This window comes from Vombatus ursinus, unplaced genomic scaffold (assembly GCF_900497805.2).
Source record: "Vombatus ursinus unplaced genomic scaffold, bare-nosed wombat genome assembly UNPS02014837.1, whole genome shotgun sequence".
Classification (NCBI taxonomy): domain Eukaryota; kingdom Metazoa; phylum Chordata; class Mammalia; order Diprotodontia; family Vombatidae; genus Vombatus; species Vombatus ursinus.
Window position 1 is genome coordinate 2,143,610 of NW_020954615.1, and position 20,515 is coordinate 2,164,124.

At 51.6% G+C, this 20,515-nt stretch overlaps 1 protein-coding gene across 2 annotated transcripts in view; it reads left to right on the forward strand.

Moving 5' to 3' along the window:
* The first annotated feature begins 5,695 nt into the window (after positions 1-5,695).
* Positions 5,696-20,515, forward strand: part of EMX1 (empty spiracles homeobox 1) — a 40,212-nt gene continuing 25,392 nt past the window's right edge. The window contains exons 1-3 of one of the 2 annotated variants that reach the window (XM_027839917.1): positions 5,696-5,754; positions 5,830-6,184; positions 20,064-20,231. In XM_027839917.1, coding sequence (XP_027695718.1) covers positions 5,696-5,754; positions 5,830-6,184; positions 20,064-20,231 — 582 coding nt within the window. Of the gene's footprint in view, positions 6,185-20,046; positions 20,232-20,515 lie in introns of both variants that reach the window. The other variant, XM_027839915.1, reaches the window with a different exon arrangement.

Below are 20,515 nucleotides of genomic sequence, written 5' to 3' on the forward strand. Positions count from 1 at the left end.
GGTAGCACCTTGAAGTAGAACAGCCAATGAAGTCGAAGTCAAAATAGATGAAATCAGGCATAGACTGGGAATTGGGGCTACTCCTGGGAATCCCCTGGTTACAGGAAACTCACCTGGGAGTAGGACACTTTTTTTGAGGGGGGTGGGGGAGCAACTGACAGTCCATTGTCTAGATTAAAGGTTCTCAAACTTTTGGTCTTAGGACCCCTTTAAACTCTTAAAATTATTGCAGACCTCCTCCAGAGTTTTTGTTTATATGGGTTATATCTAATGATAGTTACTGTATTAGAAATTTAAATCTTACTATTATTAAGAAAATAGTTTGACCCTTGGAAACTCCCTTTAAAGGGTCTCTGGGACCTATAGGGCACACTTTGAGGGCTAGTGGCCTAGAACACTGAGAGGTTAAAGAACTTGTTCACGGTGACACAGCAAGGCTGCATCAAGGCAGTACTCTTGGCTTCTAGGCCAGCTATCTATCCACAAACCCAGGCTGTCTCTTTACAAATGTGAGACAATTGAAATGATAGTAACTGACATTGAGAGCATGTTAAAGTTTAAAGTATGGCACTAAATATACATTAATCAGCTCATTTGATCCTTTCAGACACTCATTGGAGGTTTTATCTTTTGTTTTACACACTACAGGTATTATCAAGCCCATTTTATTATTTATATTTATTATTTATAGTTTAAGTGGCTTGCCTAAAAGAGTTGGCCTGGGAACTAGGAGACCTAAATTTTTGTATTGGTTCAGCTACTTATCCTAGCTGTGTGATCTTGGACAATACTATGAACCTCTCTGACTGTTACTTCTTTCATCCATTAAATAGGTATAATGACATATGAATGACAAAGATTTCTGAAAGCACTGTAAGTGAGCTGAGGATATTTAGTTTGCTTAAAGAAATATATTTCATGTAATTCATGTATTTGAAGGGCTGATACCTAGAATTATACTTGTCTTTGGCCCCAGAGGGAAGAACATGGAGCAATGAATGAAAATTAGAGATGGCTCAACAAAAAGGAAGAACTTCCTAATAGTTTGCACTGCCCAGAAATCCCCCCACAGTGGACAGGGCTGCCTCTGGAGCTAGTGACTTCTACGGCCATAGGGACAGTCACCAATAGGTGATCACTTGTTTCAGTTTGGGGGACCAGGTGACCTGGGAGGTGCCTTGCAGCTCCAAAGGTGTATGATTCTAAGAAAAAGAAATTATTCTAATGAGTAATAATAACAATTGCTTACATTTATATATGAATTAAGGATTACAAAGTACTTTCTTTACAACCCCTATTTTAGGAAATAGAATAAAATCAGAATACCGAGAAACAGACTACTTGACTCTCAGTTCCTTGTTTGATCTAAATTGTCTATGTCCTGGCATAATGCTCCGTCCACACTTTATTGAATAAATGCATGACAAATGTTAGTTGAATGACTGTGTAGACCAGACTTCGGAGCAATGAATAACTATAGTAGGAATTAGGAGGATTCTGAGTATAGGATGTGCATCACAGAGAATGCCCAGCCTTTGAGAGGGAAGGTCAGTCCAGCTTCTGGTGGTCTGGTCCCAGGTCCCTGTGGGGGACCATGTGTGGGTGATTGGGGCAGAGCTGAGGAGAATCCACTCCACAGGCTGGGCTGCCTTCCCCAAGGTAGTGCAAGCTCTATTCTCTTTATCTCCTCTGTCCTGTGTGACTCTTTCTTAAGTCTCTGAAAAGACCCAGGTCCCTCTTGGTTAAGTGTCTCTGTCTGCTCTCAGAAACAGGGGGCATGGTGGCACCCATTGTTTGGGGTCAGATCATACCTTCTCATTTAGACTTCCCGAGACACATTGTGTAGATCCAGAGACAAACCTAGCAGAAGCCAATCCCCTAGGGAAAGGAGGATCACCTGGCCTCACCCTCCCTTCCTGGATGGACTTTTTTTCAAGATCCTGGTCCAGCCTCTTGCAAAAAGGTTGGAGTAAAAGGGTAGGGGAGTGGGAGAGTAAGTGCTGTTTTCTTGGAAGTGATGAAAATTTAGTAGAGGAAAGGACTGGGACTGGAACTGTTGGCTCAGTGATGGGGGAATCAAGAAAAAAAGGAGAGAAGCAGGAGAGATAGATACAAAGAAAAGAGAGAGGGAGAAAGAGGAAGAAGGAAACAGTGGGAGAGGGAGAGAAAAGGGAAAGACAGAGGAAGGACATGAGAGGGAGAGAAGAGGAGGAAGAGGACTATATCTATATCTATCTATAATGGCAGGATACCTAGGCTAGAGGTTTTTCACTTTTTTTGTGTCACCGATGCCTTGGACGGTTTGGTGAATCCTGTGGATTTCTTCTTAGAAGAAAGTTTTTAAATGCCTTAAATAAAATATATAGGACTACATGGGAAACCAATTATCTCGAAATACACCTTTCTTTCTCTCTCTCTCTCTCTCTCTCTCTGTCACACACACACACACACACACACACACACCACAGTTCCCAGACCCAGGTTAAGAACCCCTATCTAGGGTAGAGAAACTGCGGTGTGGAATTCGAGCTGACGCGCTCCGCGGGCGGGCTGGCCCGAGGCTGAGAAGCCCCTTCTTTTCTCCTGCAGGGTCCCGGCCTTTTCCTTCCTTCCCTTTCTCCCTTCCCGGCCCCTGCCCGCAGAAGGGGCTGGAGCGGAGCTGCCGCGCGGGGGCATTTCAGCGCAGTGGAGTGGAAAATAGACTTTAAACCCTCATTGTGGCTGAGCGGAGGGCACCGCGGGCTCCCGGGGGCGAACACAGCTCCCGGGAGCCGGGTCGGGGACACACGCAAGAGCTGGCCTGGACTCTTGAGGGTGGCAGGGGGAAGGTCCCTGGAAAGGGTGGCGCTGCCTAGGAGAAGACGGTCTGGAGGCTGGGAGGTGACGCGCCGCTGGGGTCCTGACGTCCCCACTCTCGCGACCCCCACGGAGCCCTTCTCCCTTTACCCCCTCCACTAACCTGTGACTTCACGTGTGTTTCCCCCCCCCCCCCCGCCCCCCGCTCCCGTATCCTACTACCTTTAGTGCGGACAGGCACCTCTAGGGCCCTGAATGAGGCCCCTCGACGGGCTTTCCCGTTGACTCAGCGAAGGTTCGGGGCTAAAAGTTTCCGAAATTATTACTATTTTAATGAAGAAAAGCAAAAGGAAAAGCCAGAAACGAATCAATTGTATCAAATTGAATCAAATCAAATGAAAATGAAGCGAAAATACAGAGAACAGCCAGGCCAGCTTCTAGCCGAGGGCAGCCCAGCCAGCGACCCCAAGACTGCCCTGGGTCTGGGTGTAAGATTGTGCCTATGTGTGTGACTTGAATTCGTGTGCTTGTGTATGAAGGAGTGTGTATGTACCTCTGTGACGCGTGAATGAATATGACTGTGTGGCTGAGTGATCGTTCGTATATGTTTGTGCGTGACTACGTGGGTGTATATGTGTGATTCGTGTGTGGCTCGGTATGTGTATTTGTGTGACCATATTGTGCTTGTGTGAAATAACATTTGTTTTTGATTGTAGGTGTTTGCCTGTGTGACCCTATGATGCTTGTATGTGACCATATTTGTGTGTTTTTGTGGTGTGTGTGTGGATATTCACGTTTTAAAACATGTTTGGGGGTTTTTGGGGGGGGAGGTGAAGTATGAACGGTCAAGCCCTAAGACGTCGGCCAAGTACCCACACATTTTCTTGGCGACCTTTGTCACCTGAGCAACAAATCTGGATAGCTCCAGGGAGCGGACTGGCACCTCTAAGGGACTCATTCGGTTGAAATACGCCAGCAGTCTCTTCGGGCGCCTCAGTGCTCTCGGAAATCACAGCCCAGGGCTTGTGAAAACCACCAGACTCTGCACTCGAAGTCAGAAGCGGTGGGGTGTGTGTGTGTGTGTGTGTGTGTGTATCTGTGTCTGTGTGCGCGCGCCTGGGTGCTGAACTGGGGAGCTGGCGGGAGAGGGAGCCCCACAACAGCCAGCCAGGCAAATTACTCACCAGCCGTACTCTGCCCCCAACCCGGTCAAAGGCTCTGCCCAAGGGGTGCGAATACTCTCGCCTGGCCCAGAGGAGAGACTGAGGCTGGGATTTTCCCTCCCCCTTCGCCTCTTCAAATCTTTCATGAATAGAAGGGCGAGTCTCCTCTTCTGTGCGCACGGAGTTTTCCTTCACCATTGGGTACCCCAAAGATGCTTGCTAACAGAACGCTACTCAGCTTCCAGTCTTCCGAGGCCTCCCTTCCCTCTGCTCCTAGGAACAAGACCCCCGATCTCTCGTAGCCTTCTCACCCTAAACTTGACTCCTGGCCTTGGGCCAGATCCAAATGGAGGAATGGGGGACGGAGCGGGGCGCACTAGCCTGCCTGTATATCTGAGGGATGAACTTGGAGGCGTCAGGAGGGCGGGAGAGGGAGGGTGTCCTTCCACTTTTCCCGCCTCCATCCACCTTCTGCGCCAACGTTTGTCCGCGTCTTCCTGAAACTCTCAGCGCCACGACCCCCCTCTCCCTAATCACTGCTCCCAAGAACCTTGTACCAGAATCAGCGATGGGAGCTCAAGGAGCCGGATGGGGTGGGGGAGGGATTGCAGGGCGGGAGTAACAGGTTGAGGGGAGATACTGCGGCGACCTTCGCCTTGAATTGGGAAGTTCGGTTCCCCAAGGGTCCTTGGTTTAGACAAAGTCTGGGTTGGGCAGGGTAGGAGGGGAATGGGGGGACAGGAGAAAGTCTGGGGTCCTACTCTTCTCCGCTCTTCGGACCAAGGCTTCCATTGGCAGCCTCGGGGTTGGTGGAGGGACCTTGAGGTGGAGGAAGGGTTGGGTGAGGAATAGAAGGACGACCCCTGAGAAGGTGGTAGAGGAGGATAAGGACGACGAGGAGGTGGAGGAGTAGATGTGGAGGAATAGAAGCTGAAGAAGGAGAGGAACTGGGTGGAGGAATTGGGGGCGGGGGGGGGGACGGCGGAAGGGGAGCGATTCCGAATCGCCTTGCAATACTCCAGTCCTCTTTTTGCCTCGGATCGCAGGTTCCCTCCCTCCCTCCCTCCCTCCCTCCCTCTTCCCCAGTCCCTCCCTCTCCTTTCCCCTCCCTTCCCCCAGCCCCTAGCCCTCCCCCCCCCACCTGGGGGCAGGTGAGCAGCAGCCAATCGGCGGTCGCTGTCCAGGTACCGGCTCCTTCACTCCTCCGGCTCCTGCTCGCCGCAGTTTGGGCCGGGCCGGGGGCGGGCGGAGGTGGAGGCGGGGGCGGGGGTTCTCCTTCGGGAGCGGCCGCCGGTGGGGCTCAGGGGCTTTGGAGACTGCAGCGGCAGCGGCGGGGGAGGGGGCTCCCGAAGCATCCCTTTGGTACCGAGGACTAGTCATACTCCAGATCTCGCCGCTCCAAGGAGGAATCCGAATCGGTGCGCCCTCGGGCCTGGGGCTGCGCGGGGCTGCACTGAACCCGGGCACCGACTCCGCGCCTGTATCCCGCCGGGGCCCTTTTCTTATCGGGGGGGGCTTGGGAGGCGGGGGTGGGTGGGGATGTGTGTGTGAGGGAGCGAGTGTGTGAGTGAGCGAGCGAGCCAGCGTGTGTGTGTGTGTGTGCATGTGCGTGTGTGCATGTGCGTGTGTTTTCGCACACCCCGCACGGCGGCGGCGGCGGCGGCGGCAGCAGGGACGCGGTCCGCTCCACCCCCCACCGGGCCAAAGAAGCCCCCTGTCTCGCTCGGGCCCCGACCATGTTCCAGCCCGCGACCAAGCGCGGCTTCACCATCGAGTCCCTGGTGGCCAAAGACAGCGGCGGCCCGGGCGGCCCGGGAGGCCCGGGCGGCCCCGGCCCGGGCCCGGGAGGCGGCTCCCACCACTTGGCGGCCCCGGCGGCGGCGGCGGCCGGTGAGGAGCCCCTGCGGCCCACGGCCCTCAACTACCCCACGCCCGCGGCTGCCGAGGCGTTCGTGAGCGGCTTCCCGGCCGCCGCCGCGGCCGCCGCGGCCGCCGCCGCTGCCGCAGCCGGCCGCTCCCTCTACGGCGGGCCTGAGCTCGTCTTCCCCGAAGCCATGAACCACCCGTCCCTGACCGTGCACCCGGCCCCCCAGCTCGGAGCCTCCCATCTCCAGCACCCGCACTCTTTCTTCGGAGCCCAGCACCGGGACCCGCTCAACTTCTACCCCTGGGTGCTGCGCAACCGTTTCTTCGGACACCGCTTCCAGGGTGAGTCGTCTGCCCCTGCCCCTGCCCCTGCCCCTGCCCATGCCCTTGCTCCCCGTACGGGCTGCCCAGACCCAGTCTCGACCCACCTTCCCCCCTCCCCCGCCACCGCCAGCAGCCCGAACCCAACTCGTCGCCTTTGAGTCAGGGAGCTGACACCTTTTCCTTTTGGGAACTCAAGCGCGCTCTCCGGAGCCCCGGGGCGGTAGGGAACAGGAAGCCTGCGGAGGAGGAGGCTGGGGGAAGGGGAGGAGGCGAGGGTGCTGGGAACCTTTTACCTCTTTGCCAGAAGTTCTGGAAGAGGGACGAAGGGGGAGGGAAAAGTCAGGCACCCAGCCGGAGAAACTAGAGAGACCCGTCGAATTAGGACCTCAACCGGCACCCAGTGTCGGCTCTCAGCCCGCTAGATCTGACAGGATCTGGCCACCCTTTTGGGAGTGCGACGCTCTTAGCTCCCGGCTAGGGAATGGGGATTCGAGCCGAGCTCCCAGGTTCTCCAGGGAACATTCTGCATGGAGTCCCGGGAACGGCTCATTTCTGTCCCAGGAACGTTCTAAGCCTTGTGCTGGGAACGTTCTACTACCCGTTCGTGCCCCTCAGTCTGAAGAAGGATCTTTGGGATCCTCTCGGTCCAGGTCTCTCCCCTTCCTTCAGCTGGCCTCAAGGCCGGTTAGTTGTGCTGGTTTGTAAAAGGCACAACAAACCCATTAGCAACCGAACCCGCTGGCGCTGGGGTCGGAGCCTTGCGGAGGAAAGTCCAGCAATCTCCAGGGCTGGTTGAGCTAAGGAGGGCGGCCTCGGCGGTCCTTGGCGTGCTGATTTGAGAGGTCTCGGAGGCTTGGCGTCTAGGTTCGGACTTTTCCATGTCTTTGGCGAGGGGTCTGCAGGGTGACCTGGGCGAAGTGTATCGTGCCCCATTCCCCTGCCTCTGGCCAACGCCCGGTAGGACCACGGCGTCTGCAGGCTTCCCGATGACCCGGCAGTAGAGGGGAAGGCGGCCGGGGAGAGACTGAGCTGGGGTTGCAATGGAGAGCGGAAGAATTGAGTCAATTTACCGAATAATCAATTCTCTCCCCGAACCACCAAGCCCAAAACAGAGCTTTGCTTCAGTTATTCGGACATCCCAAATTAAAGAAGATCTTAGGTCCATTTTGTTGTAGTCTTTGAAGGGGGACGCTGCAATTATCTGGGTAATTTGTCTTAGCAGCCTACCTACTTCACTTTGTTAGAGATCAGGTTGGCTCAGATGCCTCCCGCTGCCCTGTACTAGGGGGGAGAAGAACTCTGCAATAATTTAGGATCGGTCTGGTAAACAACAAACGCCTCGAACCTGGGATATTGGGGAACAGCAGCGGGGAAAGATACCATTTAACAGGGTCTGCCCTGTTGCTCAGTCCTGCGGCCAAGTCTACACGAGCAAAGTTAAGTAGAGGCCTGGGGAAACTCTCCTAATAATACAGGCAAAATAATCCATGGACTCTGTGTGTGTGTGTGTCTGTGTGTGTGTGTGTGTCTGTGTGTGTGTGTGTGTGTGCAGATTGCACAGATATTTCAGATGAAGGCAACTTTTCTTTTCCCATTCTCATTTTAATTTAATTTAATTTGATCGCGCTTTGAATCACAGGGTTGTTTGCCTTCATTTTGTCCGCCCCCCTTCCATAAGCCAGCTCCACAACACAACAGCTCCTCGCCCAAGAGGAAAAGTCAAAGCAGAGAGAAGAGCAGAAGGGTCTAGCTTGTCTGATCGCTCCTGTTGGTTTTTCTCCACCTGAGATGTTTATGTGCCTGAATTATCCGAATAATTGCCTCTAATCCTTGGGCAAAGGGTCGCGTCAGTTCAACCTTTTTCTTATCGATAAAATCGTATTTTGCCCCATTTCACCCACTCTCTGCGTGCGTTCTTTTGCCTCTCTGACGGTATTGGCCCGGGGGTGAGGGGAACCAGACAGACAGGCAGGTACAGACACACTGACTAACCGTAGGGGAGAAGCAGGCCAGTTTGGCCGTTCTGTTTCTTCCTAAGTCGGGCCTCCATCCGCCCATGGGAACCCAGGGGCAGGAGAGGACGTGAGGCAGAGGCAGATCGAATAGGAGAAGAGGACGAGCTGGAGAACAGAGGGGCCGGCCGAGGAGCCCCCAAGAGGAGGCCAAAAGCCCAGTCCTCTTGCTTCGGAGATGGTCGCCTTGCGGAGAGAGAGATATGCTGCGGAGGTCGCCTCCCCTCGGTATCGAATCGGGCTCACAAACTTGTGGGCAACTTTCCTTCCCTCTCTGCCCGCAGCGCGTGGCCAAGGCCTCAGAAACTAAGACAACCTTTTCCCTTCTCCGAGCTCAGAGGGACTCAGGCCCCTGAATCCTTCGCTCCCGAGCCGAGTGCTCCCCCGGGATTTTCCCCCCTTCGTTCTATTTCTGCTCAGCCGTTCCCGGTGCTCCGGCACCGCCAGGATGCAAAGGAGCCTTGCCGGGAAAACTCGAGGCTTTGAAAAGGCCCAGGAGTTCCTTTGCCCCCTGAGAGAAGGAAGGACCTGAGACAACCGGGACGGAAGAAATACATCCTTGTCTAATCAAGCTCAGAAGATTTCCCTTTAACCAACAAAATGAGTTCGGGCTGAGACGACGTTTCCAAGAGCCAGAAATGTAGGTATGCTCCCCACCTCTGAGAAAGACCCCTCCAGATCTCGATCCTCCCTCGAACCCAGAAAGGGCTGCGGAAGTCGGCTACATTTCCAAACCCTGAGACACTTGCGATTCCCTGGGCGGTTCGGAACGCCGAGACATTTCCGAACCTGGACCACGCCCGAGATTTCATCCTTCCTAATTCCGAGGGACTCCGGAAGGAAATCTGTGGGATTTCGGTCCATGGGAGCTGCGGGCACGGATGGGGCTTGTGCCCGATCGGGAGGGAGCCTGGCCGGGTCAGTTTGCTCGAAGAAAGAGCCTTCTGGGTCTCAGCTCCAGATTTGCTCCGGCATTTCGATTCAGGGGGGAAACAGACAAACGAACGAATGAAGCATGTTTGTACATTTCCTGTTTATTTCGCTATTGCAGCCGGGATCCCGGCTCTCTCCCTGAAGTCCTTTGCTTTAGGAGACGGTGTTATCAGAACAAGCTAAGGGGAAAAGCCCAGAGCTCTAGCACCCTGTCCTCCCACCCTTAGACCCGGGTAATAGAGATCGGGAGCCGCCCGCAGGTCCTCCCCGCGGCTGCGGGAGAGGAACAGCAACGAATTCTGGGCACCAAAAATACTGGGGAAATGGAAGCTCTAAATTAGCAGGCGCCGGGGGCTGGTGTCTGGGCTGAACCTGGGCTTTGCGTCTGGGCGCTGCCTAACTCCATGACCTCTGGCTGACTGAACGTGCGATCGAAAAGGGGACTGCCAGGCTGGGGAAGGGCTGGGGGCTAGTGAGTGAGTGTGTGTGTGTGTGTGTGTGTGTGTGTGTGTGTGTGTGTGTGTGTTTGCCCCGGGAATGAATTATATTTCCCAAAGGAGGAGAAACCCACGGAGAGGGGCGCAGGGCACATAGAGCTCATTAGCCAGCTCCCCATGCAAATCCCCTGCGGCCCTTCCCCTCCCTCCAGTCCCCCGCCCCAGCTCCGCGGCCCGCGGGAGACAGGGGTGCATCAAAGGGCGCCTTTGTTCCGGGCAGGAGCAGAGGGATTAGGTTATCTCCGCGCTGCTGCGGCCGAGGCCAATTCTCTGGGTTCGCTCGGGGCTCTGCAGGCCTGGGAGACCCCAAAGCCGAAGCTGCCCGGGATCCTGAGCCCCCAATGGGGATGGAGTGGTGTGTGAGCCCGGGGAGGATGGGGGCGGGGGAACTCTTCACCTTCCCAGGCCCACTTTCTTCCAAAGTCCTGGACTCCGCTCCCCAGGCCCTGGGTGCAGGAAGGAACACCGAACGCCCTTCCTAGGGCTTTGGGGAGGCCAGGCCTCTCTTTGCCCCTGAGAGTGTTGGGGGTGGGGCGGGGTGTGGATGAATCAGCTCCCTTTCTGTTTTCCCTTCATCTTGCACCACAAGTGCAGGAGGGGAGGCCTGGGAGCCCCCAGAATTTCCTTTCCACCCGACCTTCCTTCCCCTTGCTTTAGTAGACGCTGAGTGACTTTCCCCTAGAGTGGGCAGAGAGCCTGGCCAGGCTGCAGGCGTTGGGCCTGCCCAAGGATTGGGCCTCAGCCTGGACCCATGGAGTTCAGTCTGCCCCTTTCTCCTCCCCCAATTTACCCTTTTCAATAACATCCATAAAGACTATCTCTTGGCTGGGAAACCATGGGACACACACAGACACCTACCCAAACAATCCATCCATCATCAAACTTTTATTAAGCACCTACTGTGTGCAGAGACCTTTGCTGTTCAGACTTTTCACTCACATGTACATAGACATACACATTCACAGACTCACATACATGTACATGCAAACAAATGTATTTGGCCTCACCCCTACGTACCTATAAAGATTAGCAGAAACTCTTGTGGTCATACACATATACGGACCCATATACAAACGAATACACGTAGATTTACATACACACTAAAAATGAGACAAACACACATTTATTCATCGAAAAATATGCAAATTCTTCCAGACTCACCTCTGGGGACTGCACAGATGTACATGTATGCCCAGGCACCACAGGTTCATAACACACATGTTAGACAGGGCCTCACAAGTACCGGGAAATAGAGACTGGACTATGAGACACAAAATAAAACAAAACAAAGCTTTCTCTTCTATGCAATGAGAAGTGTTTTAATCTTCTCTTTAACAAAGGTGGGGAGACTTTTCAGCATATTGAACCTTTTTGCTTATAAATTCCCTAGGGTCTGTTAACAAGACCATATTCACAAGGCACACAGAGATCCACACCAGCCTGTGTGTATGTAAAAATTCATAAGATTAAGAAAAATACACACATGCATACACACATGCTCCCTGACCACAACCACAAACTCAAAGATTGGGCCTGCACCAGCCTTTGGAATTATGGAATTGAAATCATTGCAAGAGTCATTTAGCCACTCCGAACAGGCACTGTTTTGGGCTGATTTGTCTAGAGCCCTGAGCAAAGGGGGATGGGGAGGGATCACAGCTCTCCATTTTCCAGAAAGCTGCTTTCTTTCCTCATACTCTGTAGAGGTCAGCTATAAGCCCGAGGGGACACACACACACATGGTCACACATGCTCAGTCACACACTGACAATTACACAATCACACAACTCCCAAGCAGCCAACACTCCATCATACAAAATCCCACCACCACAGAGTCACACACACGAACAATAATAATCACTGCTATAACTCAGGTTACGAGTGGCTAGCCTCAGGAGAATCCTGGGGTGAGTAAGTTCCGGCATCGCTGTAGACATCTTACGAATGAAAACACTGCAGCTCGGCTTCTGAGAAGTGTCATGCCTTGTCCAGAGTCACTGGAACCCACGCCTCCTGACACCAAGTTCGAGGTTCTTCCCACTATGTGACCCTGACTTTGTGAATCCCACATTTACACAGCTTCCACCTCCCCCACCAGCTGTTCTCTCCTTGCCCTGTCGTTGCTGACCACCTTGGTCCTCATCCTTTACTCTTCAACAGGTCTGAGGCCACACCAATCCACCAAGAAACCTTGATTAAGCACCTACTCAGTGCTAGACACTAAAGTACACAGAAGGGGTGAAGCAGCGAGTCCTCGATGGGCTATTGCCAAGTTTCAGGGTCCATGCCCTTTCTTGTCAGGGATGGAGGCAGAGGCAGGCAGAAAGACAGCTCAGCTGGCACCCCAGGTGATAAAGAGGGGAGGAAGGGCCTCGGGCTATTGACAAGATGGAGATTGATTCCCCCAACCCTCTCCTTACTCCCCCAAAAGTTTTGATCTGTGCTGAACCAACGTCCTTCACTCTCTTCTTGGGTCTCCCTTGTGACCAATGAATGACATGTGTTTGTGAGATGGCTGGTGGTGTTAGGTGTTAATCTGTGGCAGAATTTGTCTCTGTGGGGAGTCAAGTGGATTTTTCTGGGATCAAACTCACCACATTAGACTCATTAGCTGTATTCCTACCTACACAGTACATAAATACATTTGGCAAACACTCCTGCTCAGAGAAAGAGCTACCAACATGCGCGCGCACGCACACAGACACAGACGCAGACACGAGCAACTCAGCTTAACATGCTGCTTGTATGACTAAACCATGAAATGGGGAATAGGTCTCTCCATCTTTTTTTCTGTTTCTCTGTGCCTCTGTCTGCCTTCACTTTGGGCTTCTATTTCTTATTTGCCAAGGAAGCTCCTCTGGGCTCTGCCGATTTTATAAAGCCTTTGGAGGAGAGGGTTAGAGGGAGCCAGGTATGGGCTGGGCTGCGATGAGGCATGGAAGAACCAGAAAGCAGCCCAAAGAAGCCTCCCTTAGAAAATAGAGCTAAGGTTAAAGGGGTATTGGCGGGGGGGCTGCCTTCTGTCCATGAGCTGCCTGCCTCTTGGGGCTACAGGAAAAGGCAGCAAGCCCTTTCCTCTCTTCCCTGGCAATTCTGTCAAGAATCAAGCAGGAGGCGGAGATCGCTGGGCATACCAATGAGAAGAACAGAGTCCAACTTTCGCTCTTTCTACCACCTTCAAGCACCAGGCTGTGGAGATCAAACCCAGGTGCTCGCAGCTTTGTCGTTCCCCCGCAAGGGCAGCCTCTGTCCTTATCCCTAACCCCTAGACTCCCAGTGGTATAATATCCCTCTTCAGTGGCAGTATAGGTGCAGCTTCCAAACCTGGAGAGGAGCCTAAAGCCACTGAAGGAAAATGAGAAGCTTAGCCTGGGAGTGGAACAGACCCAGATGCAGAAGTCAGTGCCACTCCACCCCCACTCCCCATTCTAGATAGGGATTCTCTTTTCTCTCACCTTGGTACAGCTGGCCCCAGCACCACTGGGGTGCTGGACAAGCCAAGACCCTTGCTTGCATGTCCCAAAGCTCAAGGACTTTCAGTTCAGCCTGTTTTTCTGAAGGACCAAAAATTCTTATGAAATCTAATGAAGTGCTGTCTTTAAGGTCAGTTGTTACACTTCGTAGAACACTCAAGCATTCCCCTCCCCAGTTGTGTGTGTGTGTGTGTGTGTGTGTGTGTGTGTGTGTGTGTGTTTAAGTTCATTCTTACATTTCTGGTTGCATCTCTTCATTTTTATATTCCATCTCTGTCATTCTTTTTTTCAGTGTCTGGTGCCTTATTATGATTTTCCACCTTTTGTTCTAAACCATTGATTCTTATTTGTATTTTTAAAAAATATTTTTATTTATATCATTAAATATATCCCAATTACATTAAAATTACAATATTCATTTTAAAATTATTTTGAGTTCCAAATTCTCTCCTTTCTGCCTGTCTCTCCACTACTCCTTGAGAATGCAAGCAATATGATAGTGATTATACATGTGAAGCCATACAAAATGTATTTCCATATTAGCCATCTCATTCGTCTTTTAAAATTCTTAAATAAGAGTTCATATAAGAGTTCTTTCGTTTGCTTCGTTTTGTTTTTTGGTTGAGCTCAGTCACTTTGGCAGTTCTGAAAGATAGTCTGCTCTCATTTCTGGGAGATCTGGTTGTGGTTATGGCAATATTATTCCCTTCTTTTTCTGGAAATTTGTTTTCTTTTTTTTACCTCACAAGATAGTGTCATGTCATCAGGAACCTTTCTATGTTTACTTGTTTCTGCAGCATATCAGAGTGGGATTTTTGGCCCATGAGGATTTTTCTATTTTTCTTTCTTTCTTTCTTTCTTTCTTTCTTTCTTTCTTTCTTTCTTTCTCTTTCTTTCTTTCTCCTTCTTTCTCTCTTTCTTTCTTTCTTTCTCCTTCTTTCTCTTTCTTTCTTTCTTTCTTTCTTTCTTTCTTTCTTTCTTTCTCCCTCTTTTCCCAATCGTTCTTTCATTTTAGCACATTTCTTGATGCTTTGAAGTGATGGAGGGGAGCTGGACAGACCTGGGGAATTACCTTGGCCATGCACTTTCCCCCCAAGTCCAAGATTTTTGAAGAACCAAAAAATGGACTGACTGGTGTCTGATTACTTCAGAGAGTGGACAATGTTGGAGAATTCTAACCCCTAACTCTCTATGCTTTCACCTCAATAATAATAATATAACTCACCTTTCTATAGTATTGGGAGGGTTACAAAGTGCCTTCCTTCAGCATCTCTGTGATATCCAGAGAGGGAAAGTTTAGTGTCAGAGCTGGGATTCTAACTCAGGTCCTCACTATCTCCAATTTCCGTGTTTTCCCCATTATACTATGTTGCCTCACTTATCTTGCTTTTATCCTGGAAAGCATTTGTTGGCCAGCATTATCCATATATATCAAGTGAAGACTTGTTGAGATCTTATTAAACACACACACACACAGACACAGACACACAGACACACACACACACACACACACATACACACACACGTTTTTAAAATTCCAAACAAATTGTGAGGTTAATTCTGCTCCATTCCATGAATAGCTGGTTGAGATGATGCAGAACTCATTCAGATCCGTCCACATGACTTGTTATCTCAGCTGAAACACTGGACCCAGTGCTAGGCGTATAGGGTTGAAGTATAACAAACAACAACAGCTAACATTTGTATAGCTCTTTCAGGCTTGCAAAGAGTTTTACATATATTATTTCATTTAATCCCCAACAACCCTGGGAAGTAAGTGCTATTATTATCCTCATTTTACAGATGAGGAAACTGAGGCAAACAGAAGTTAAGTGACTTGCCCAGGGTCACACAGTTCATGTCTGAGACAGGATTCAAACTCAGGTCTTTCTGACCCCAAGTCCGGATCTCTATCCATTGCTGCCTCAAGTATGAAAAAGCAACTTATGAACTTTACATACTGTGCTCAGATATTTGATTCTTGTTACTTCAGCACAGATCCTTCCAAAGTCCATGATTGTGTGTATCCGTGCTTGGTGCATGTTTGCAGATAATGTATGTGAGTATTTGTGCACAAGTCTACGGACAATATTTTGAGTCTGTATTTGTGTACTCATGAGTTGCCCGAGGGAGCGGTGGGGGTTGCAGGCCGATAGGTTGTATGTCTGTTGGGGAAGGGTTAAATGTACCTCTGCAGCTACTGACTCATTTCAATATATACACACCAGTCTGAGAGCATTTCTGTTGCCCATAGAGCAGAGAAAATCTGAGTGTGCATGTGTGTGCCTGCATGTTTGTGTATGTGTCTCTGCAGAAATGTATGTGTAATTGTGTGCACAGGCCACGCATTTAAAACACACACACACACACACACACACACACACACACACATACTGTATGTCTATATACAGTAGATTAGAGAGAAGAAGGCTGACGCCAAGCTGGTATATATATTTACATGCACACCCATGCAAAAACCAAATCTTCCCCCTTCTCTCTCTCATTTATTATTTTTAACTTCGTTCTCATATTTCTGGTTTTATCTTTTCATTTTTGTATTCAGTCTCTGTCATTACAATTTTACAGTAAGCGAGAGAGAGAGGGAGAGGGAGAGAGAGAGAGAAAGAGAGAGAGAGAGAGATAGAGAGAGAACTTATCTAGATTGTCTATATATTTACACACGTTCATGTTCCAACAACATGACCTGCTTAGGGACTAGGTAGGACCCTCTTGTGCCTGGGTCGGGTGCAATCTTTTCTTTGCTGCTTTTGGTCTGGCCTCTTGGTCAGTTTGGGGTGGAGTGAGAGGAGGGGGATTCATATCCGCATACAGCATCGGAAATAGGCTGGAGGGAAATGGAGGACTCGGCAGATTTTGTCCTGATTCCTGGCAGTTTGCTGTCCAAATAAGCAGTACAACCCAAGAGAAGAGGCCAAGGAGGAAGAGTAGGAGGGAACGCATTCTCCATACCCAGAAGTAGGCAGGCTGTTCTGTCCAGAAAGAGGGATAGTTTTGGGACCACCCTTCTGGTCACCTTTGCTACCAGTCTAGCCTTGGGACTGGGCTTATTGGGAGGACAAGGGGGAAGGAGATGGTGGCTGTGTGACTGCCTTGGTGTGTGTGTGTGTGTGTGTGTGTGTGTGAGAGAGAGAGAGAGAGAGAGAATGAAAGAGAGAGAGAGTGAGAGAGAGAGAGAGTGAAAGAGAGAGAGAGTGAGAGAGAGAGAGAGTGAGAGAGAGAGAGAGAGAGAGAGAGAGCTTTTTATTTGTCAGGCTGGTTTAAGGAGGTGAAAAGAGAAAGATACCAGTCCACCTTCTGTCCTCTGGCTGTGTATTGGGCTAAGGGAGAGGTGGATGGCAGCCAAGACACTTAGCTTTTTTTTTTAATGTGGGGTTCTCTATCTGGCAGTTCCTTCCTTTCAGAGTCTGGCTCTGTCCTGAAGATGGGAAGTGACCAACTAATTCAGATAAAAAATGTTTTAGTGGTGCCAGTTTATATGCCAAGACTGGGGTCACAGCATACATAGACAGCTGGAAGGGACCTTAGAGATTGTCAGGACCACCCCTTCATTTGACAGATCAGAAAACTAGGACTCAGAGTGGAGAAGGAACTTTTTCAAGGTCATGAAGTTAGGAGGGAATAGGTAGGATGTGAACCCAGGTCCTATGATACTTGGGTAATAGTGTCTGGCTGGAAGGGAATGATGACCAGACTTTATAGCAAAGTCATAGAACTGGGATCAAAGCAGGAGGTGTTGGAAATGAAAAGACCCTGGGAGGAGGACCAGGGACCAGGAAAGGAATGAGAATTCAGTAAGGGAAAGGGTGTGGGGAGGACTTTGCAGGGAGTGGAAGGAGGATTTGAGGGGGATAAGAAGAAAATTAGTTGTGGAAGATGTGGAGAAGAGAAGGGAAATAGTTGAATAATAGGGAAAGGGATGTGAGAAAAATGGGGAAGGAAGTTTGGAGGACAGAAGTAGGGGAGAAAAGAAACATGAGAGGTAGGATAGAGGGAGTAGAAGAAAATGGAAAAATGGGAGGAGCAGATGGGCTTGGGGGAGATGAAAATTGAAGGAGAAATGGGGTGACTTCAGGAGCAGTAATAAGATTTAGGGGATCAGAGGCTTCACCCAAGCACCTCTCTTTGATAATAAAAGAAAGAATCCTCTTCAGGAGTCATTTCTCCCTGGGAAGTCCGCAGTGGACGGACTCAGGTCCTGCAAAGAAAGGTGTCAGGATGGAGTGGGGCCAGGATTCCCCTACAGAGAGGAGTTACTTATTCAGAATATCTAGACGGCAAATGATGCCGTTATAATGTGGTACCTTAATAACAGACTCGGATATACCCTGGCTCCCGAATGTCCCTGAGAAATGGGACTCCATATGGTAAGAGCCTTCTGGAGTCTAACAGAAAGACTAACACTTTTAGCCTGGAACAGGGGTTAGCCCTCTTCCCCAGTAGTGGAGTGTAGAAGGGGTTCCCCTGGGCAGGATAGCAGTGACCATGTCAACGTGATGGAGAGAAGCCTCCGCTCCAGCCAGAGACTTGCCGGCAAATCCCGACTCCGTCACTTCCTACCCATGGAACCTTAGGCAAGTCTCATCAAAGCTGTTCTAGGGTCTAGGTTTTCTCATCTGCAAGATAAAGAGGTCCAAAGAGATGGCCTCTAAATCCTCTTCCAGTTTTGAATCCCTAGCCTAGTACAACGCACAGAGCTCGGAGCAGAGAGGCACAGGACCTGTGATTGAATCTTGGCTCTGATGTTTACGACCTGGATGATCTTAAGTAAGTCCCTCCATTTCCTCCTCTGGAAAATAAAAGCATTGCCTAAAGAGGCAGAATTTTGTACTGGAGAGAGAGCCTGGGGACAGAAAGATAGGGGCTCAAATCCTGCCTTGGACACTTGCTAGCTGTGGGACCCTTCGGCTTCATGGTGGCTGTAGCTAAGTATTTTTTGTGAAGTGAGGAGAAGGTTGGGGGAATCAATCTCCATCTTGTCAATAGCCCGAGGCCCTTCCTCCCCTCTTTATCACCTGGGGTGCCAGCTGAGCTGTCTTTCTGCCTGCCTCTGCCTCCATCCCTGACAAGAAAGGGCATGGACCCTGAAACTTGGCAATAGCCCAACGAGGACTTGCTGCTTCACCCCTTCTGTGTACTTTAGTGTCTAGCACTGAGTAGGTGCTTAATCAAGGTTTCTTGGTGGATTGGTGTGGCCTCAGACCTGTTGAAGAGTAAAGGATGAGGACCAAGGTGGTCAGCAACGACAGGGCAAGGAGAGAACAGCTGGTGGGGGAGGTGGAAGCTGTGTAAATGTGGGATTCACAAAGTCAGGGTCACATAGTGGGAAGAACCTCGAACTTGGTGTCAGGAGGCGTGGGTTCCAGTGACTCTGGACAAGGCATGACACTTCTCAGAAGCCGAGCTGCAGTGTTTTCATTCGTAAGATGTCTACAGCGATGCCGGAACTTACTCACCCCAGGATTCTCCTGAGGCTAGCCACTCGTAACCTGAGTTATAGCAGCGATCATTATTGTTCGTGTGTGTGACTCTGTGGTGGTGGGATTTTGTATGATGGAGTGTTGGCTGCTTGGGAGTTGTGTGATTGTGTAATTGTCAGTGTGTGACCTGAGCATGTGTGACCATGTGTGTGTGTGTCCCCTCGGGCTTATAGCTGACCTCTACAGAGCATGAGGAAAGGAAGCAGTTTTCTGGGAAATGGAGAGCTGTGATCCCTCCCCAAACCCAGACAGAAGGCCCTTTGCGCAGGGTTCCAGGCAGAGCAACCGAAAACTGGGGGTGGAGGAGCTGAGAGACTCTCACAATTCCCGCCGTCGTTGGAGTCCTAAATTGGTGCCTTCTTGACCGACCGCCAGTGCCGGTTCTGCGGGGCAGCCTCAAAACTCCCACCCTAAGGGTTCTCGGGATGAGCTCTCCCGCAAGGGCTGGCCCTGACCCAGACCCCGGCTCAGGCTGTGGTGAGGGCAACGAGGAGGCGGCTCCCCAGGAGGAGGAGGAAGACGGAGAGAGACAGGAAGGACAGATGGGCTTCCGTGAGTCCAGGGTGTCTGGGCCTCTGGGCAGCCCTTGCGCCCGCACTGGCCTTGGTCGCCGCGCCCTCTCAGTTTAGTCATCAGTGTCCAGCCTAGGCGGGCGGCCTCTTGGTAGCCCGAGGTTAGAGCTCAGCGGAAAAGCACCAAGCGTAGCGAAGGACAACGGAAGCCTCGGCGGTGGGATCTTGGGGCCAGGGTGGAAGGGTGACAGGGCAAGGTGTGGAGAGATCCGGGGGAGCAAGCTGCGCGCTGGGCTGGCTGATAAGTGCCCCAAGACCTGGGGGCAAGGCCCGAGGAAGGGGTGCGGAGGCAGCGGGGCGGCTGGAACAGCGGGAGCAAAGGCGCTGACCCTCTCCATCTCTCTCTCTTTGTCCGTCCGTGCGTCTGGCCTCTTCCCCTTGTGCAAATCCCAACCCTCCCCGATGCCCGTGGGATTCCCTCGTATCCCCAATTCCATCCCCGTGGGTCCTCGTCCTCTGTCTCATCTGTCTATTGGGCTCTGCCCATACGTCCCTTGTATTCCTGTACCCACCGCGGGCCGTGTCCCTTGTCGCTTCCTCCTTCTCGTGTCCCCCGTGTTTCGGGCCCCCACCCCACCTCCGGATTCCCTGTCTTCCCAAACCCCCCTCCCCGGGTGGTGTCCCTTGTATCCCCGTATCTCCTACTGCCTTGCTGTCTCCCGTGTCCTGCGAATTTTGTGCCTGTGTCGCTTGGGTCCCCGTTCCTCTGGGACCCCACGTCCACGGGATTCCCGTGTCCGTGTGTTGCCCCGTCGCCTCCCATCTCTCTGTTCTCTCTCCTCCGCATTCCCGCACCGGCGTGTTGTCTGCACTGCCGCCCCTGTTTTGGTTCCCGGTTCCCCCTCCCCTCGTCCCTGTACCTGTGTTGTCCCACCCCCTCCCCCTGTACCCGGTTCGGTGCCCTGCTAACAGGGAGCGAAGTTCCCCAGGACAGCCTGCTCCTGCACGGCCCCTTCGCCCGAAAACCCAAGCGGATTCGCACGGCCTTCTCGCCTTCGCAGTTGCTGCGGCTGGAGCGCGCCTTCGAGAAAAACCACTACGTGGTGGGCGCCGAGCGGAAGCAGCTGGCGGGTAGCCTCAGCCTCTCCGAGACCCAGGTGAGCCGCCCAGTGGGGCCCCTTCCCTGCCTGCTCCCCGCCGGTGCAGTCTCTCCAGCCTCTTCGAACTGCGCCTGCCCTCCCTTTGAGTCTATCTGTCTGTCTCCTTCAGTCTCTCAGTCTCTGTATCTCTCTCCTCTCTCCCACTCTCTCTCCTTCTGTCGTTTTCCCTCCCTCCAACTCACTTGATCTCATCCCTCCCTCCCTCCCTCCCTCCCTCTTCTTTCTTCCTCTATCACTCTCATTTCCACCTCTCCCTCGTTCTTTTCTCGGTCTCCTTCCAT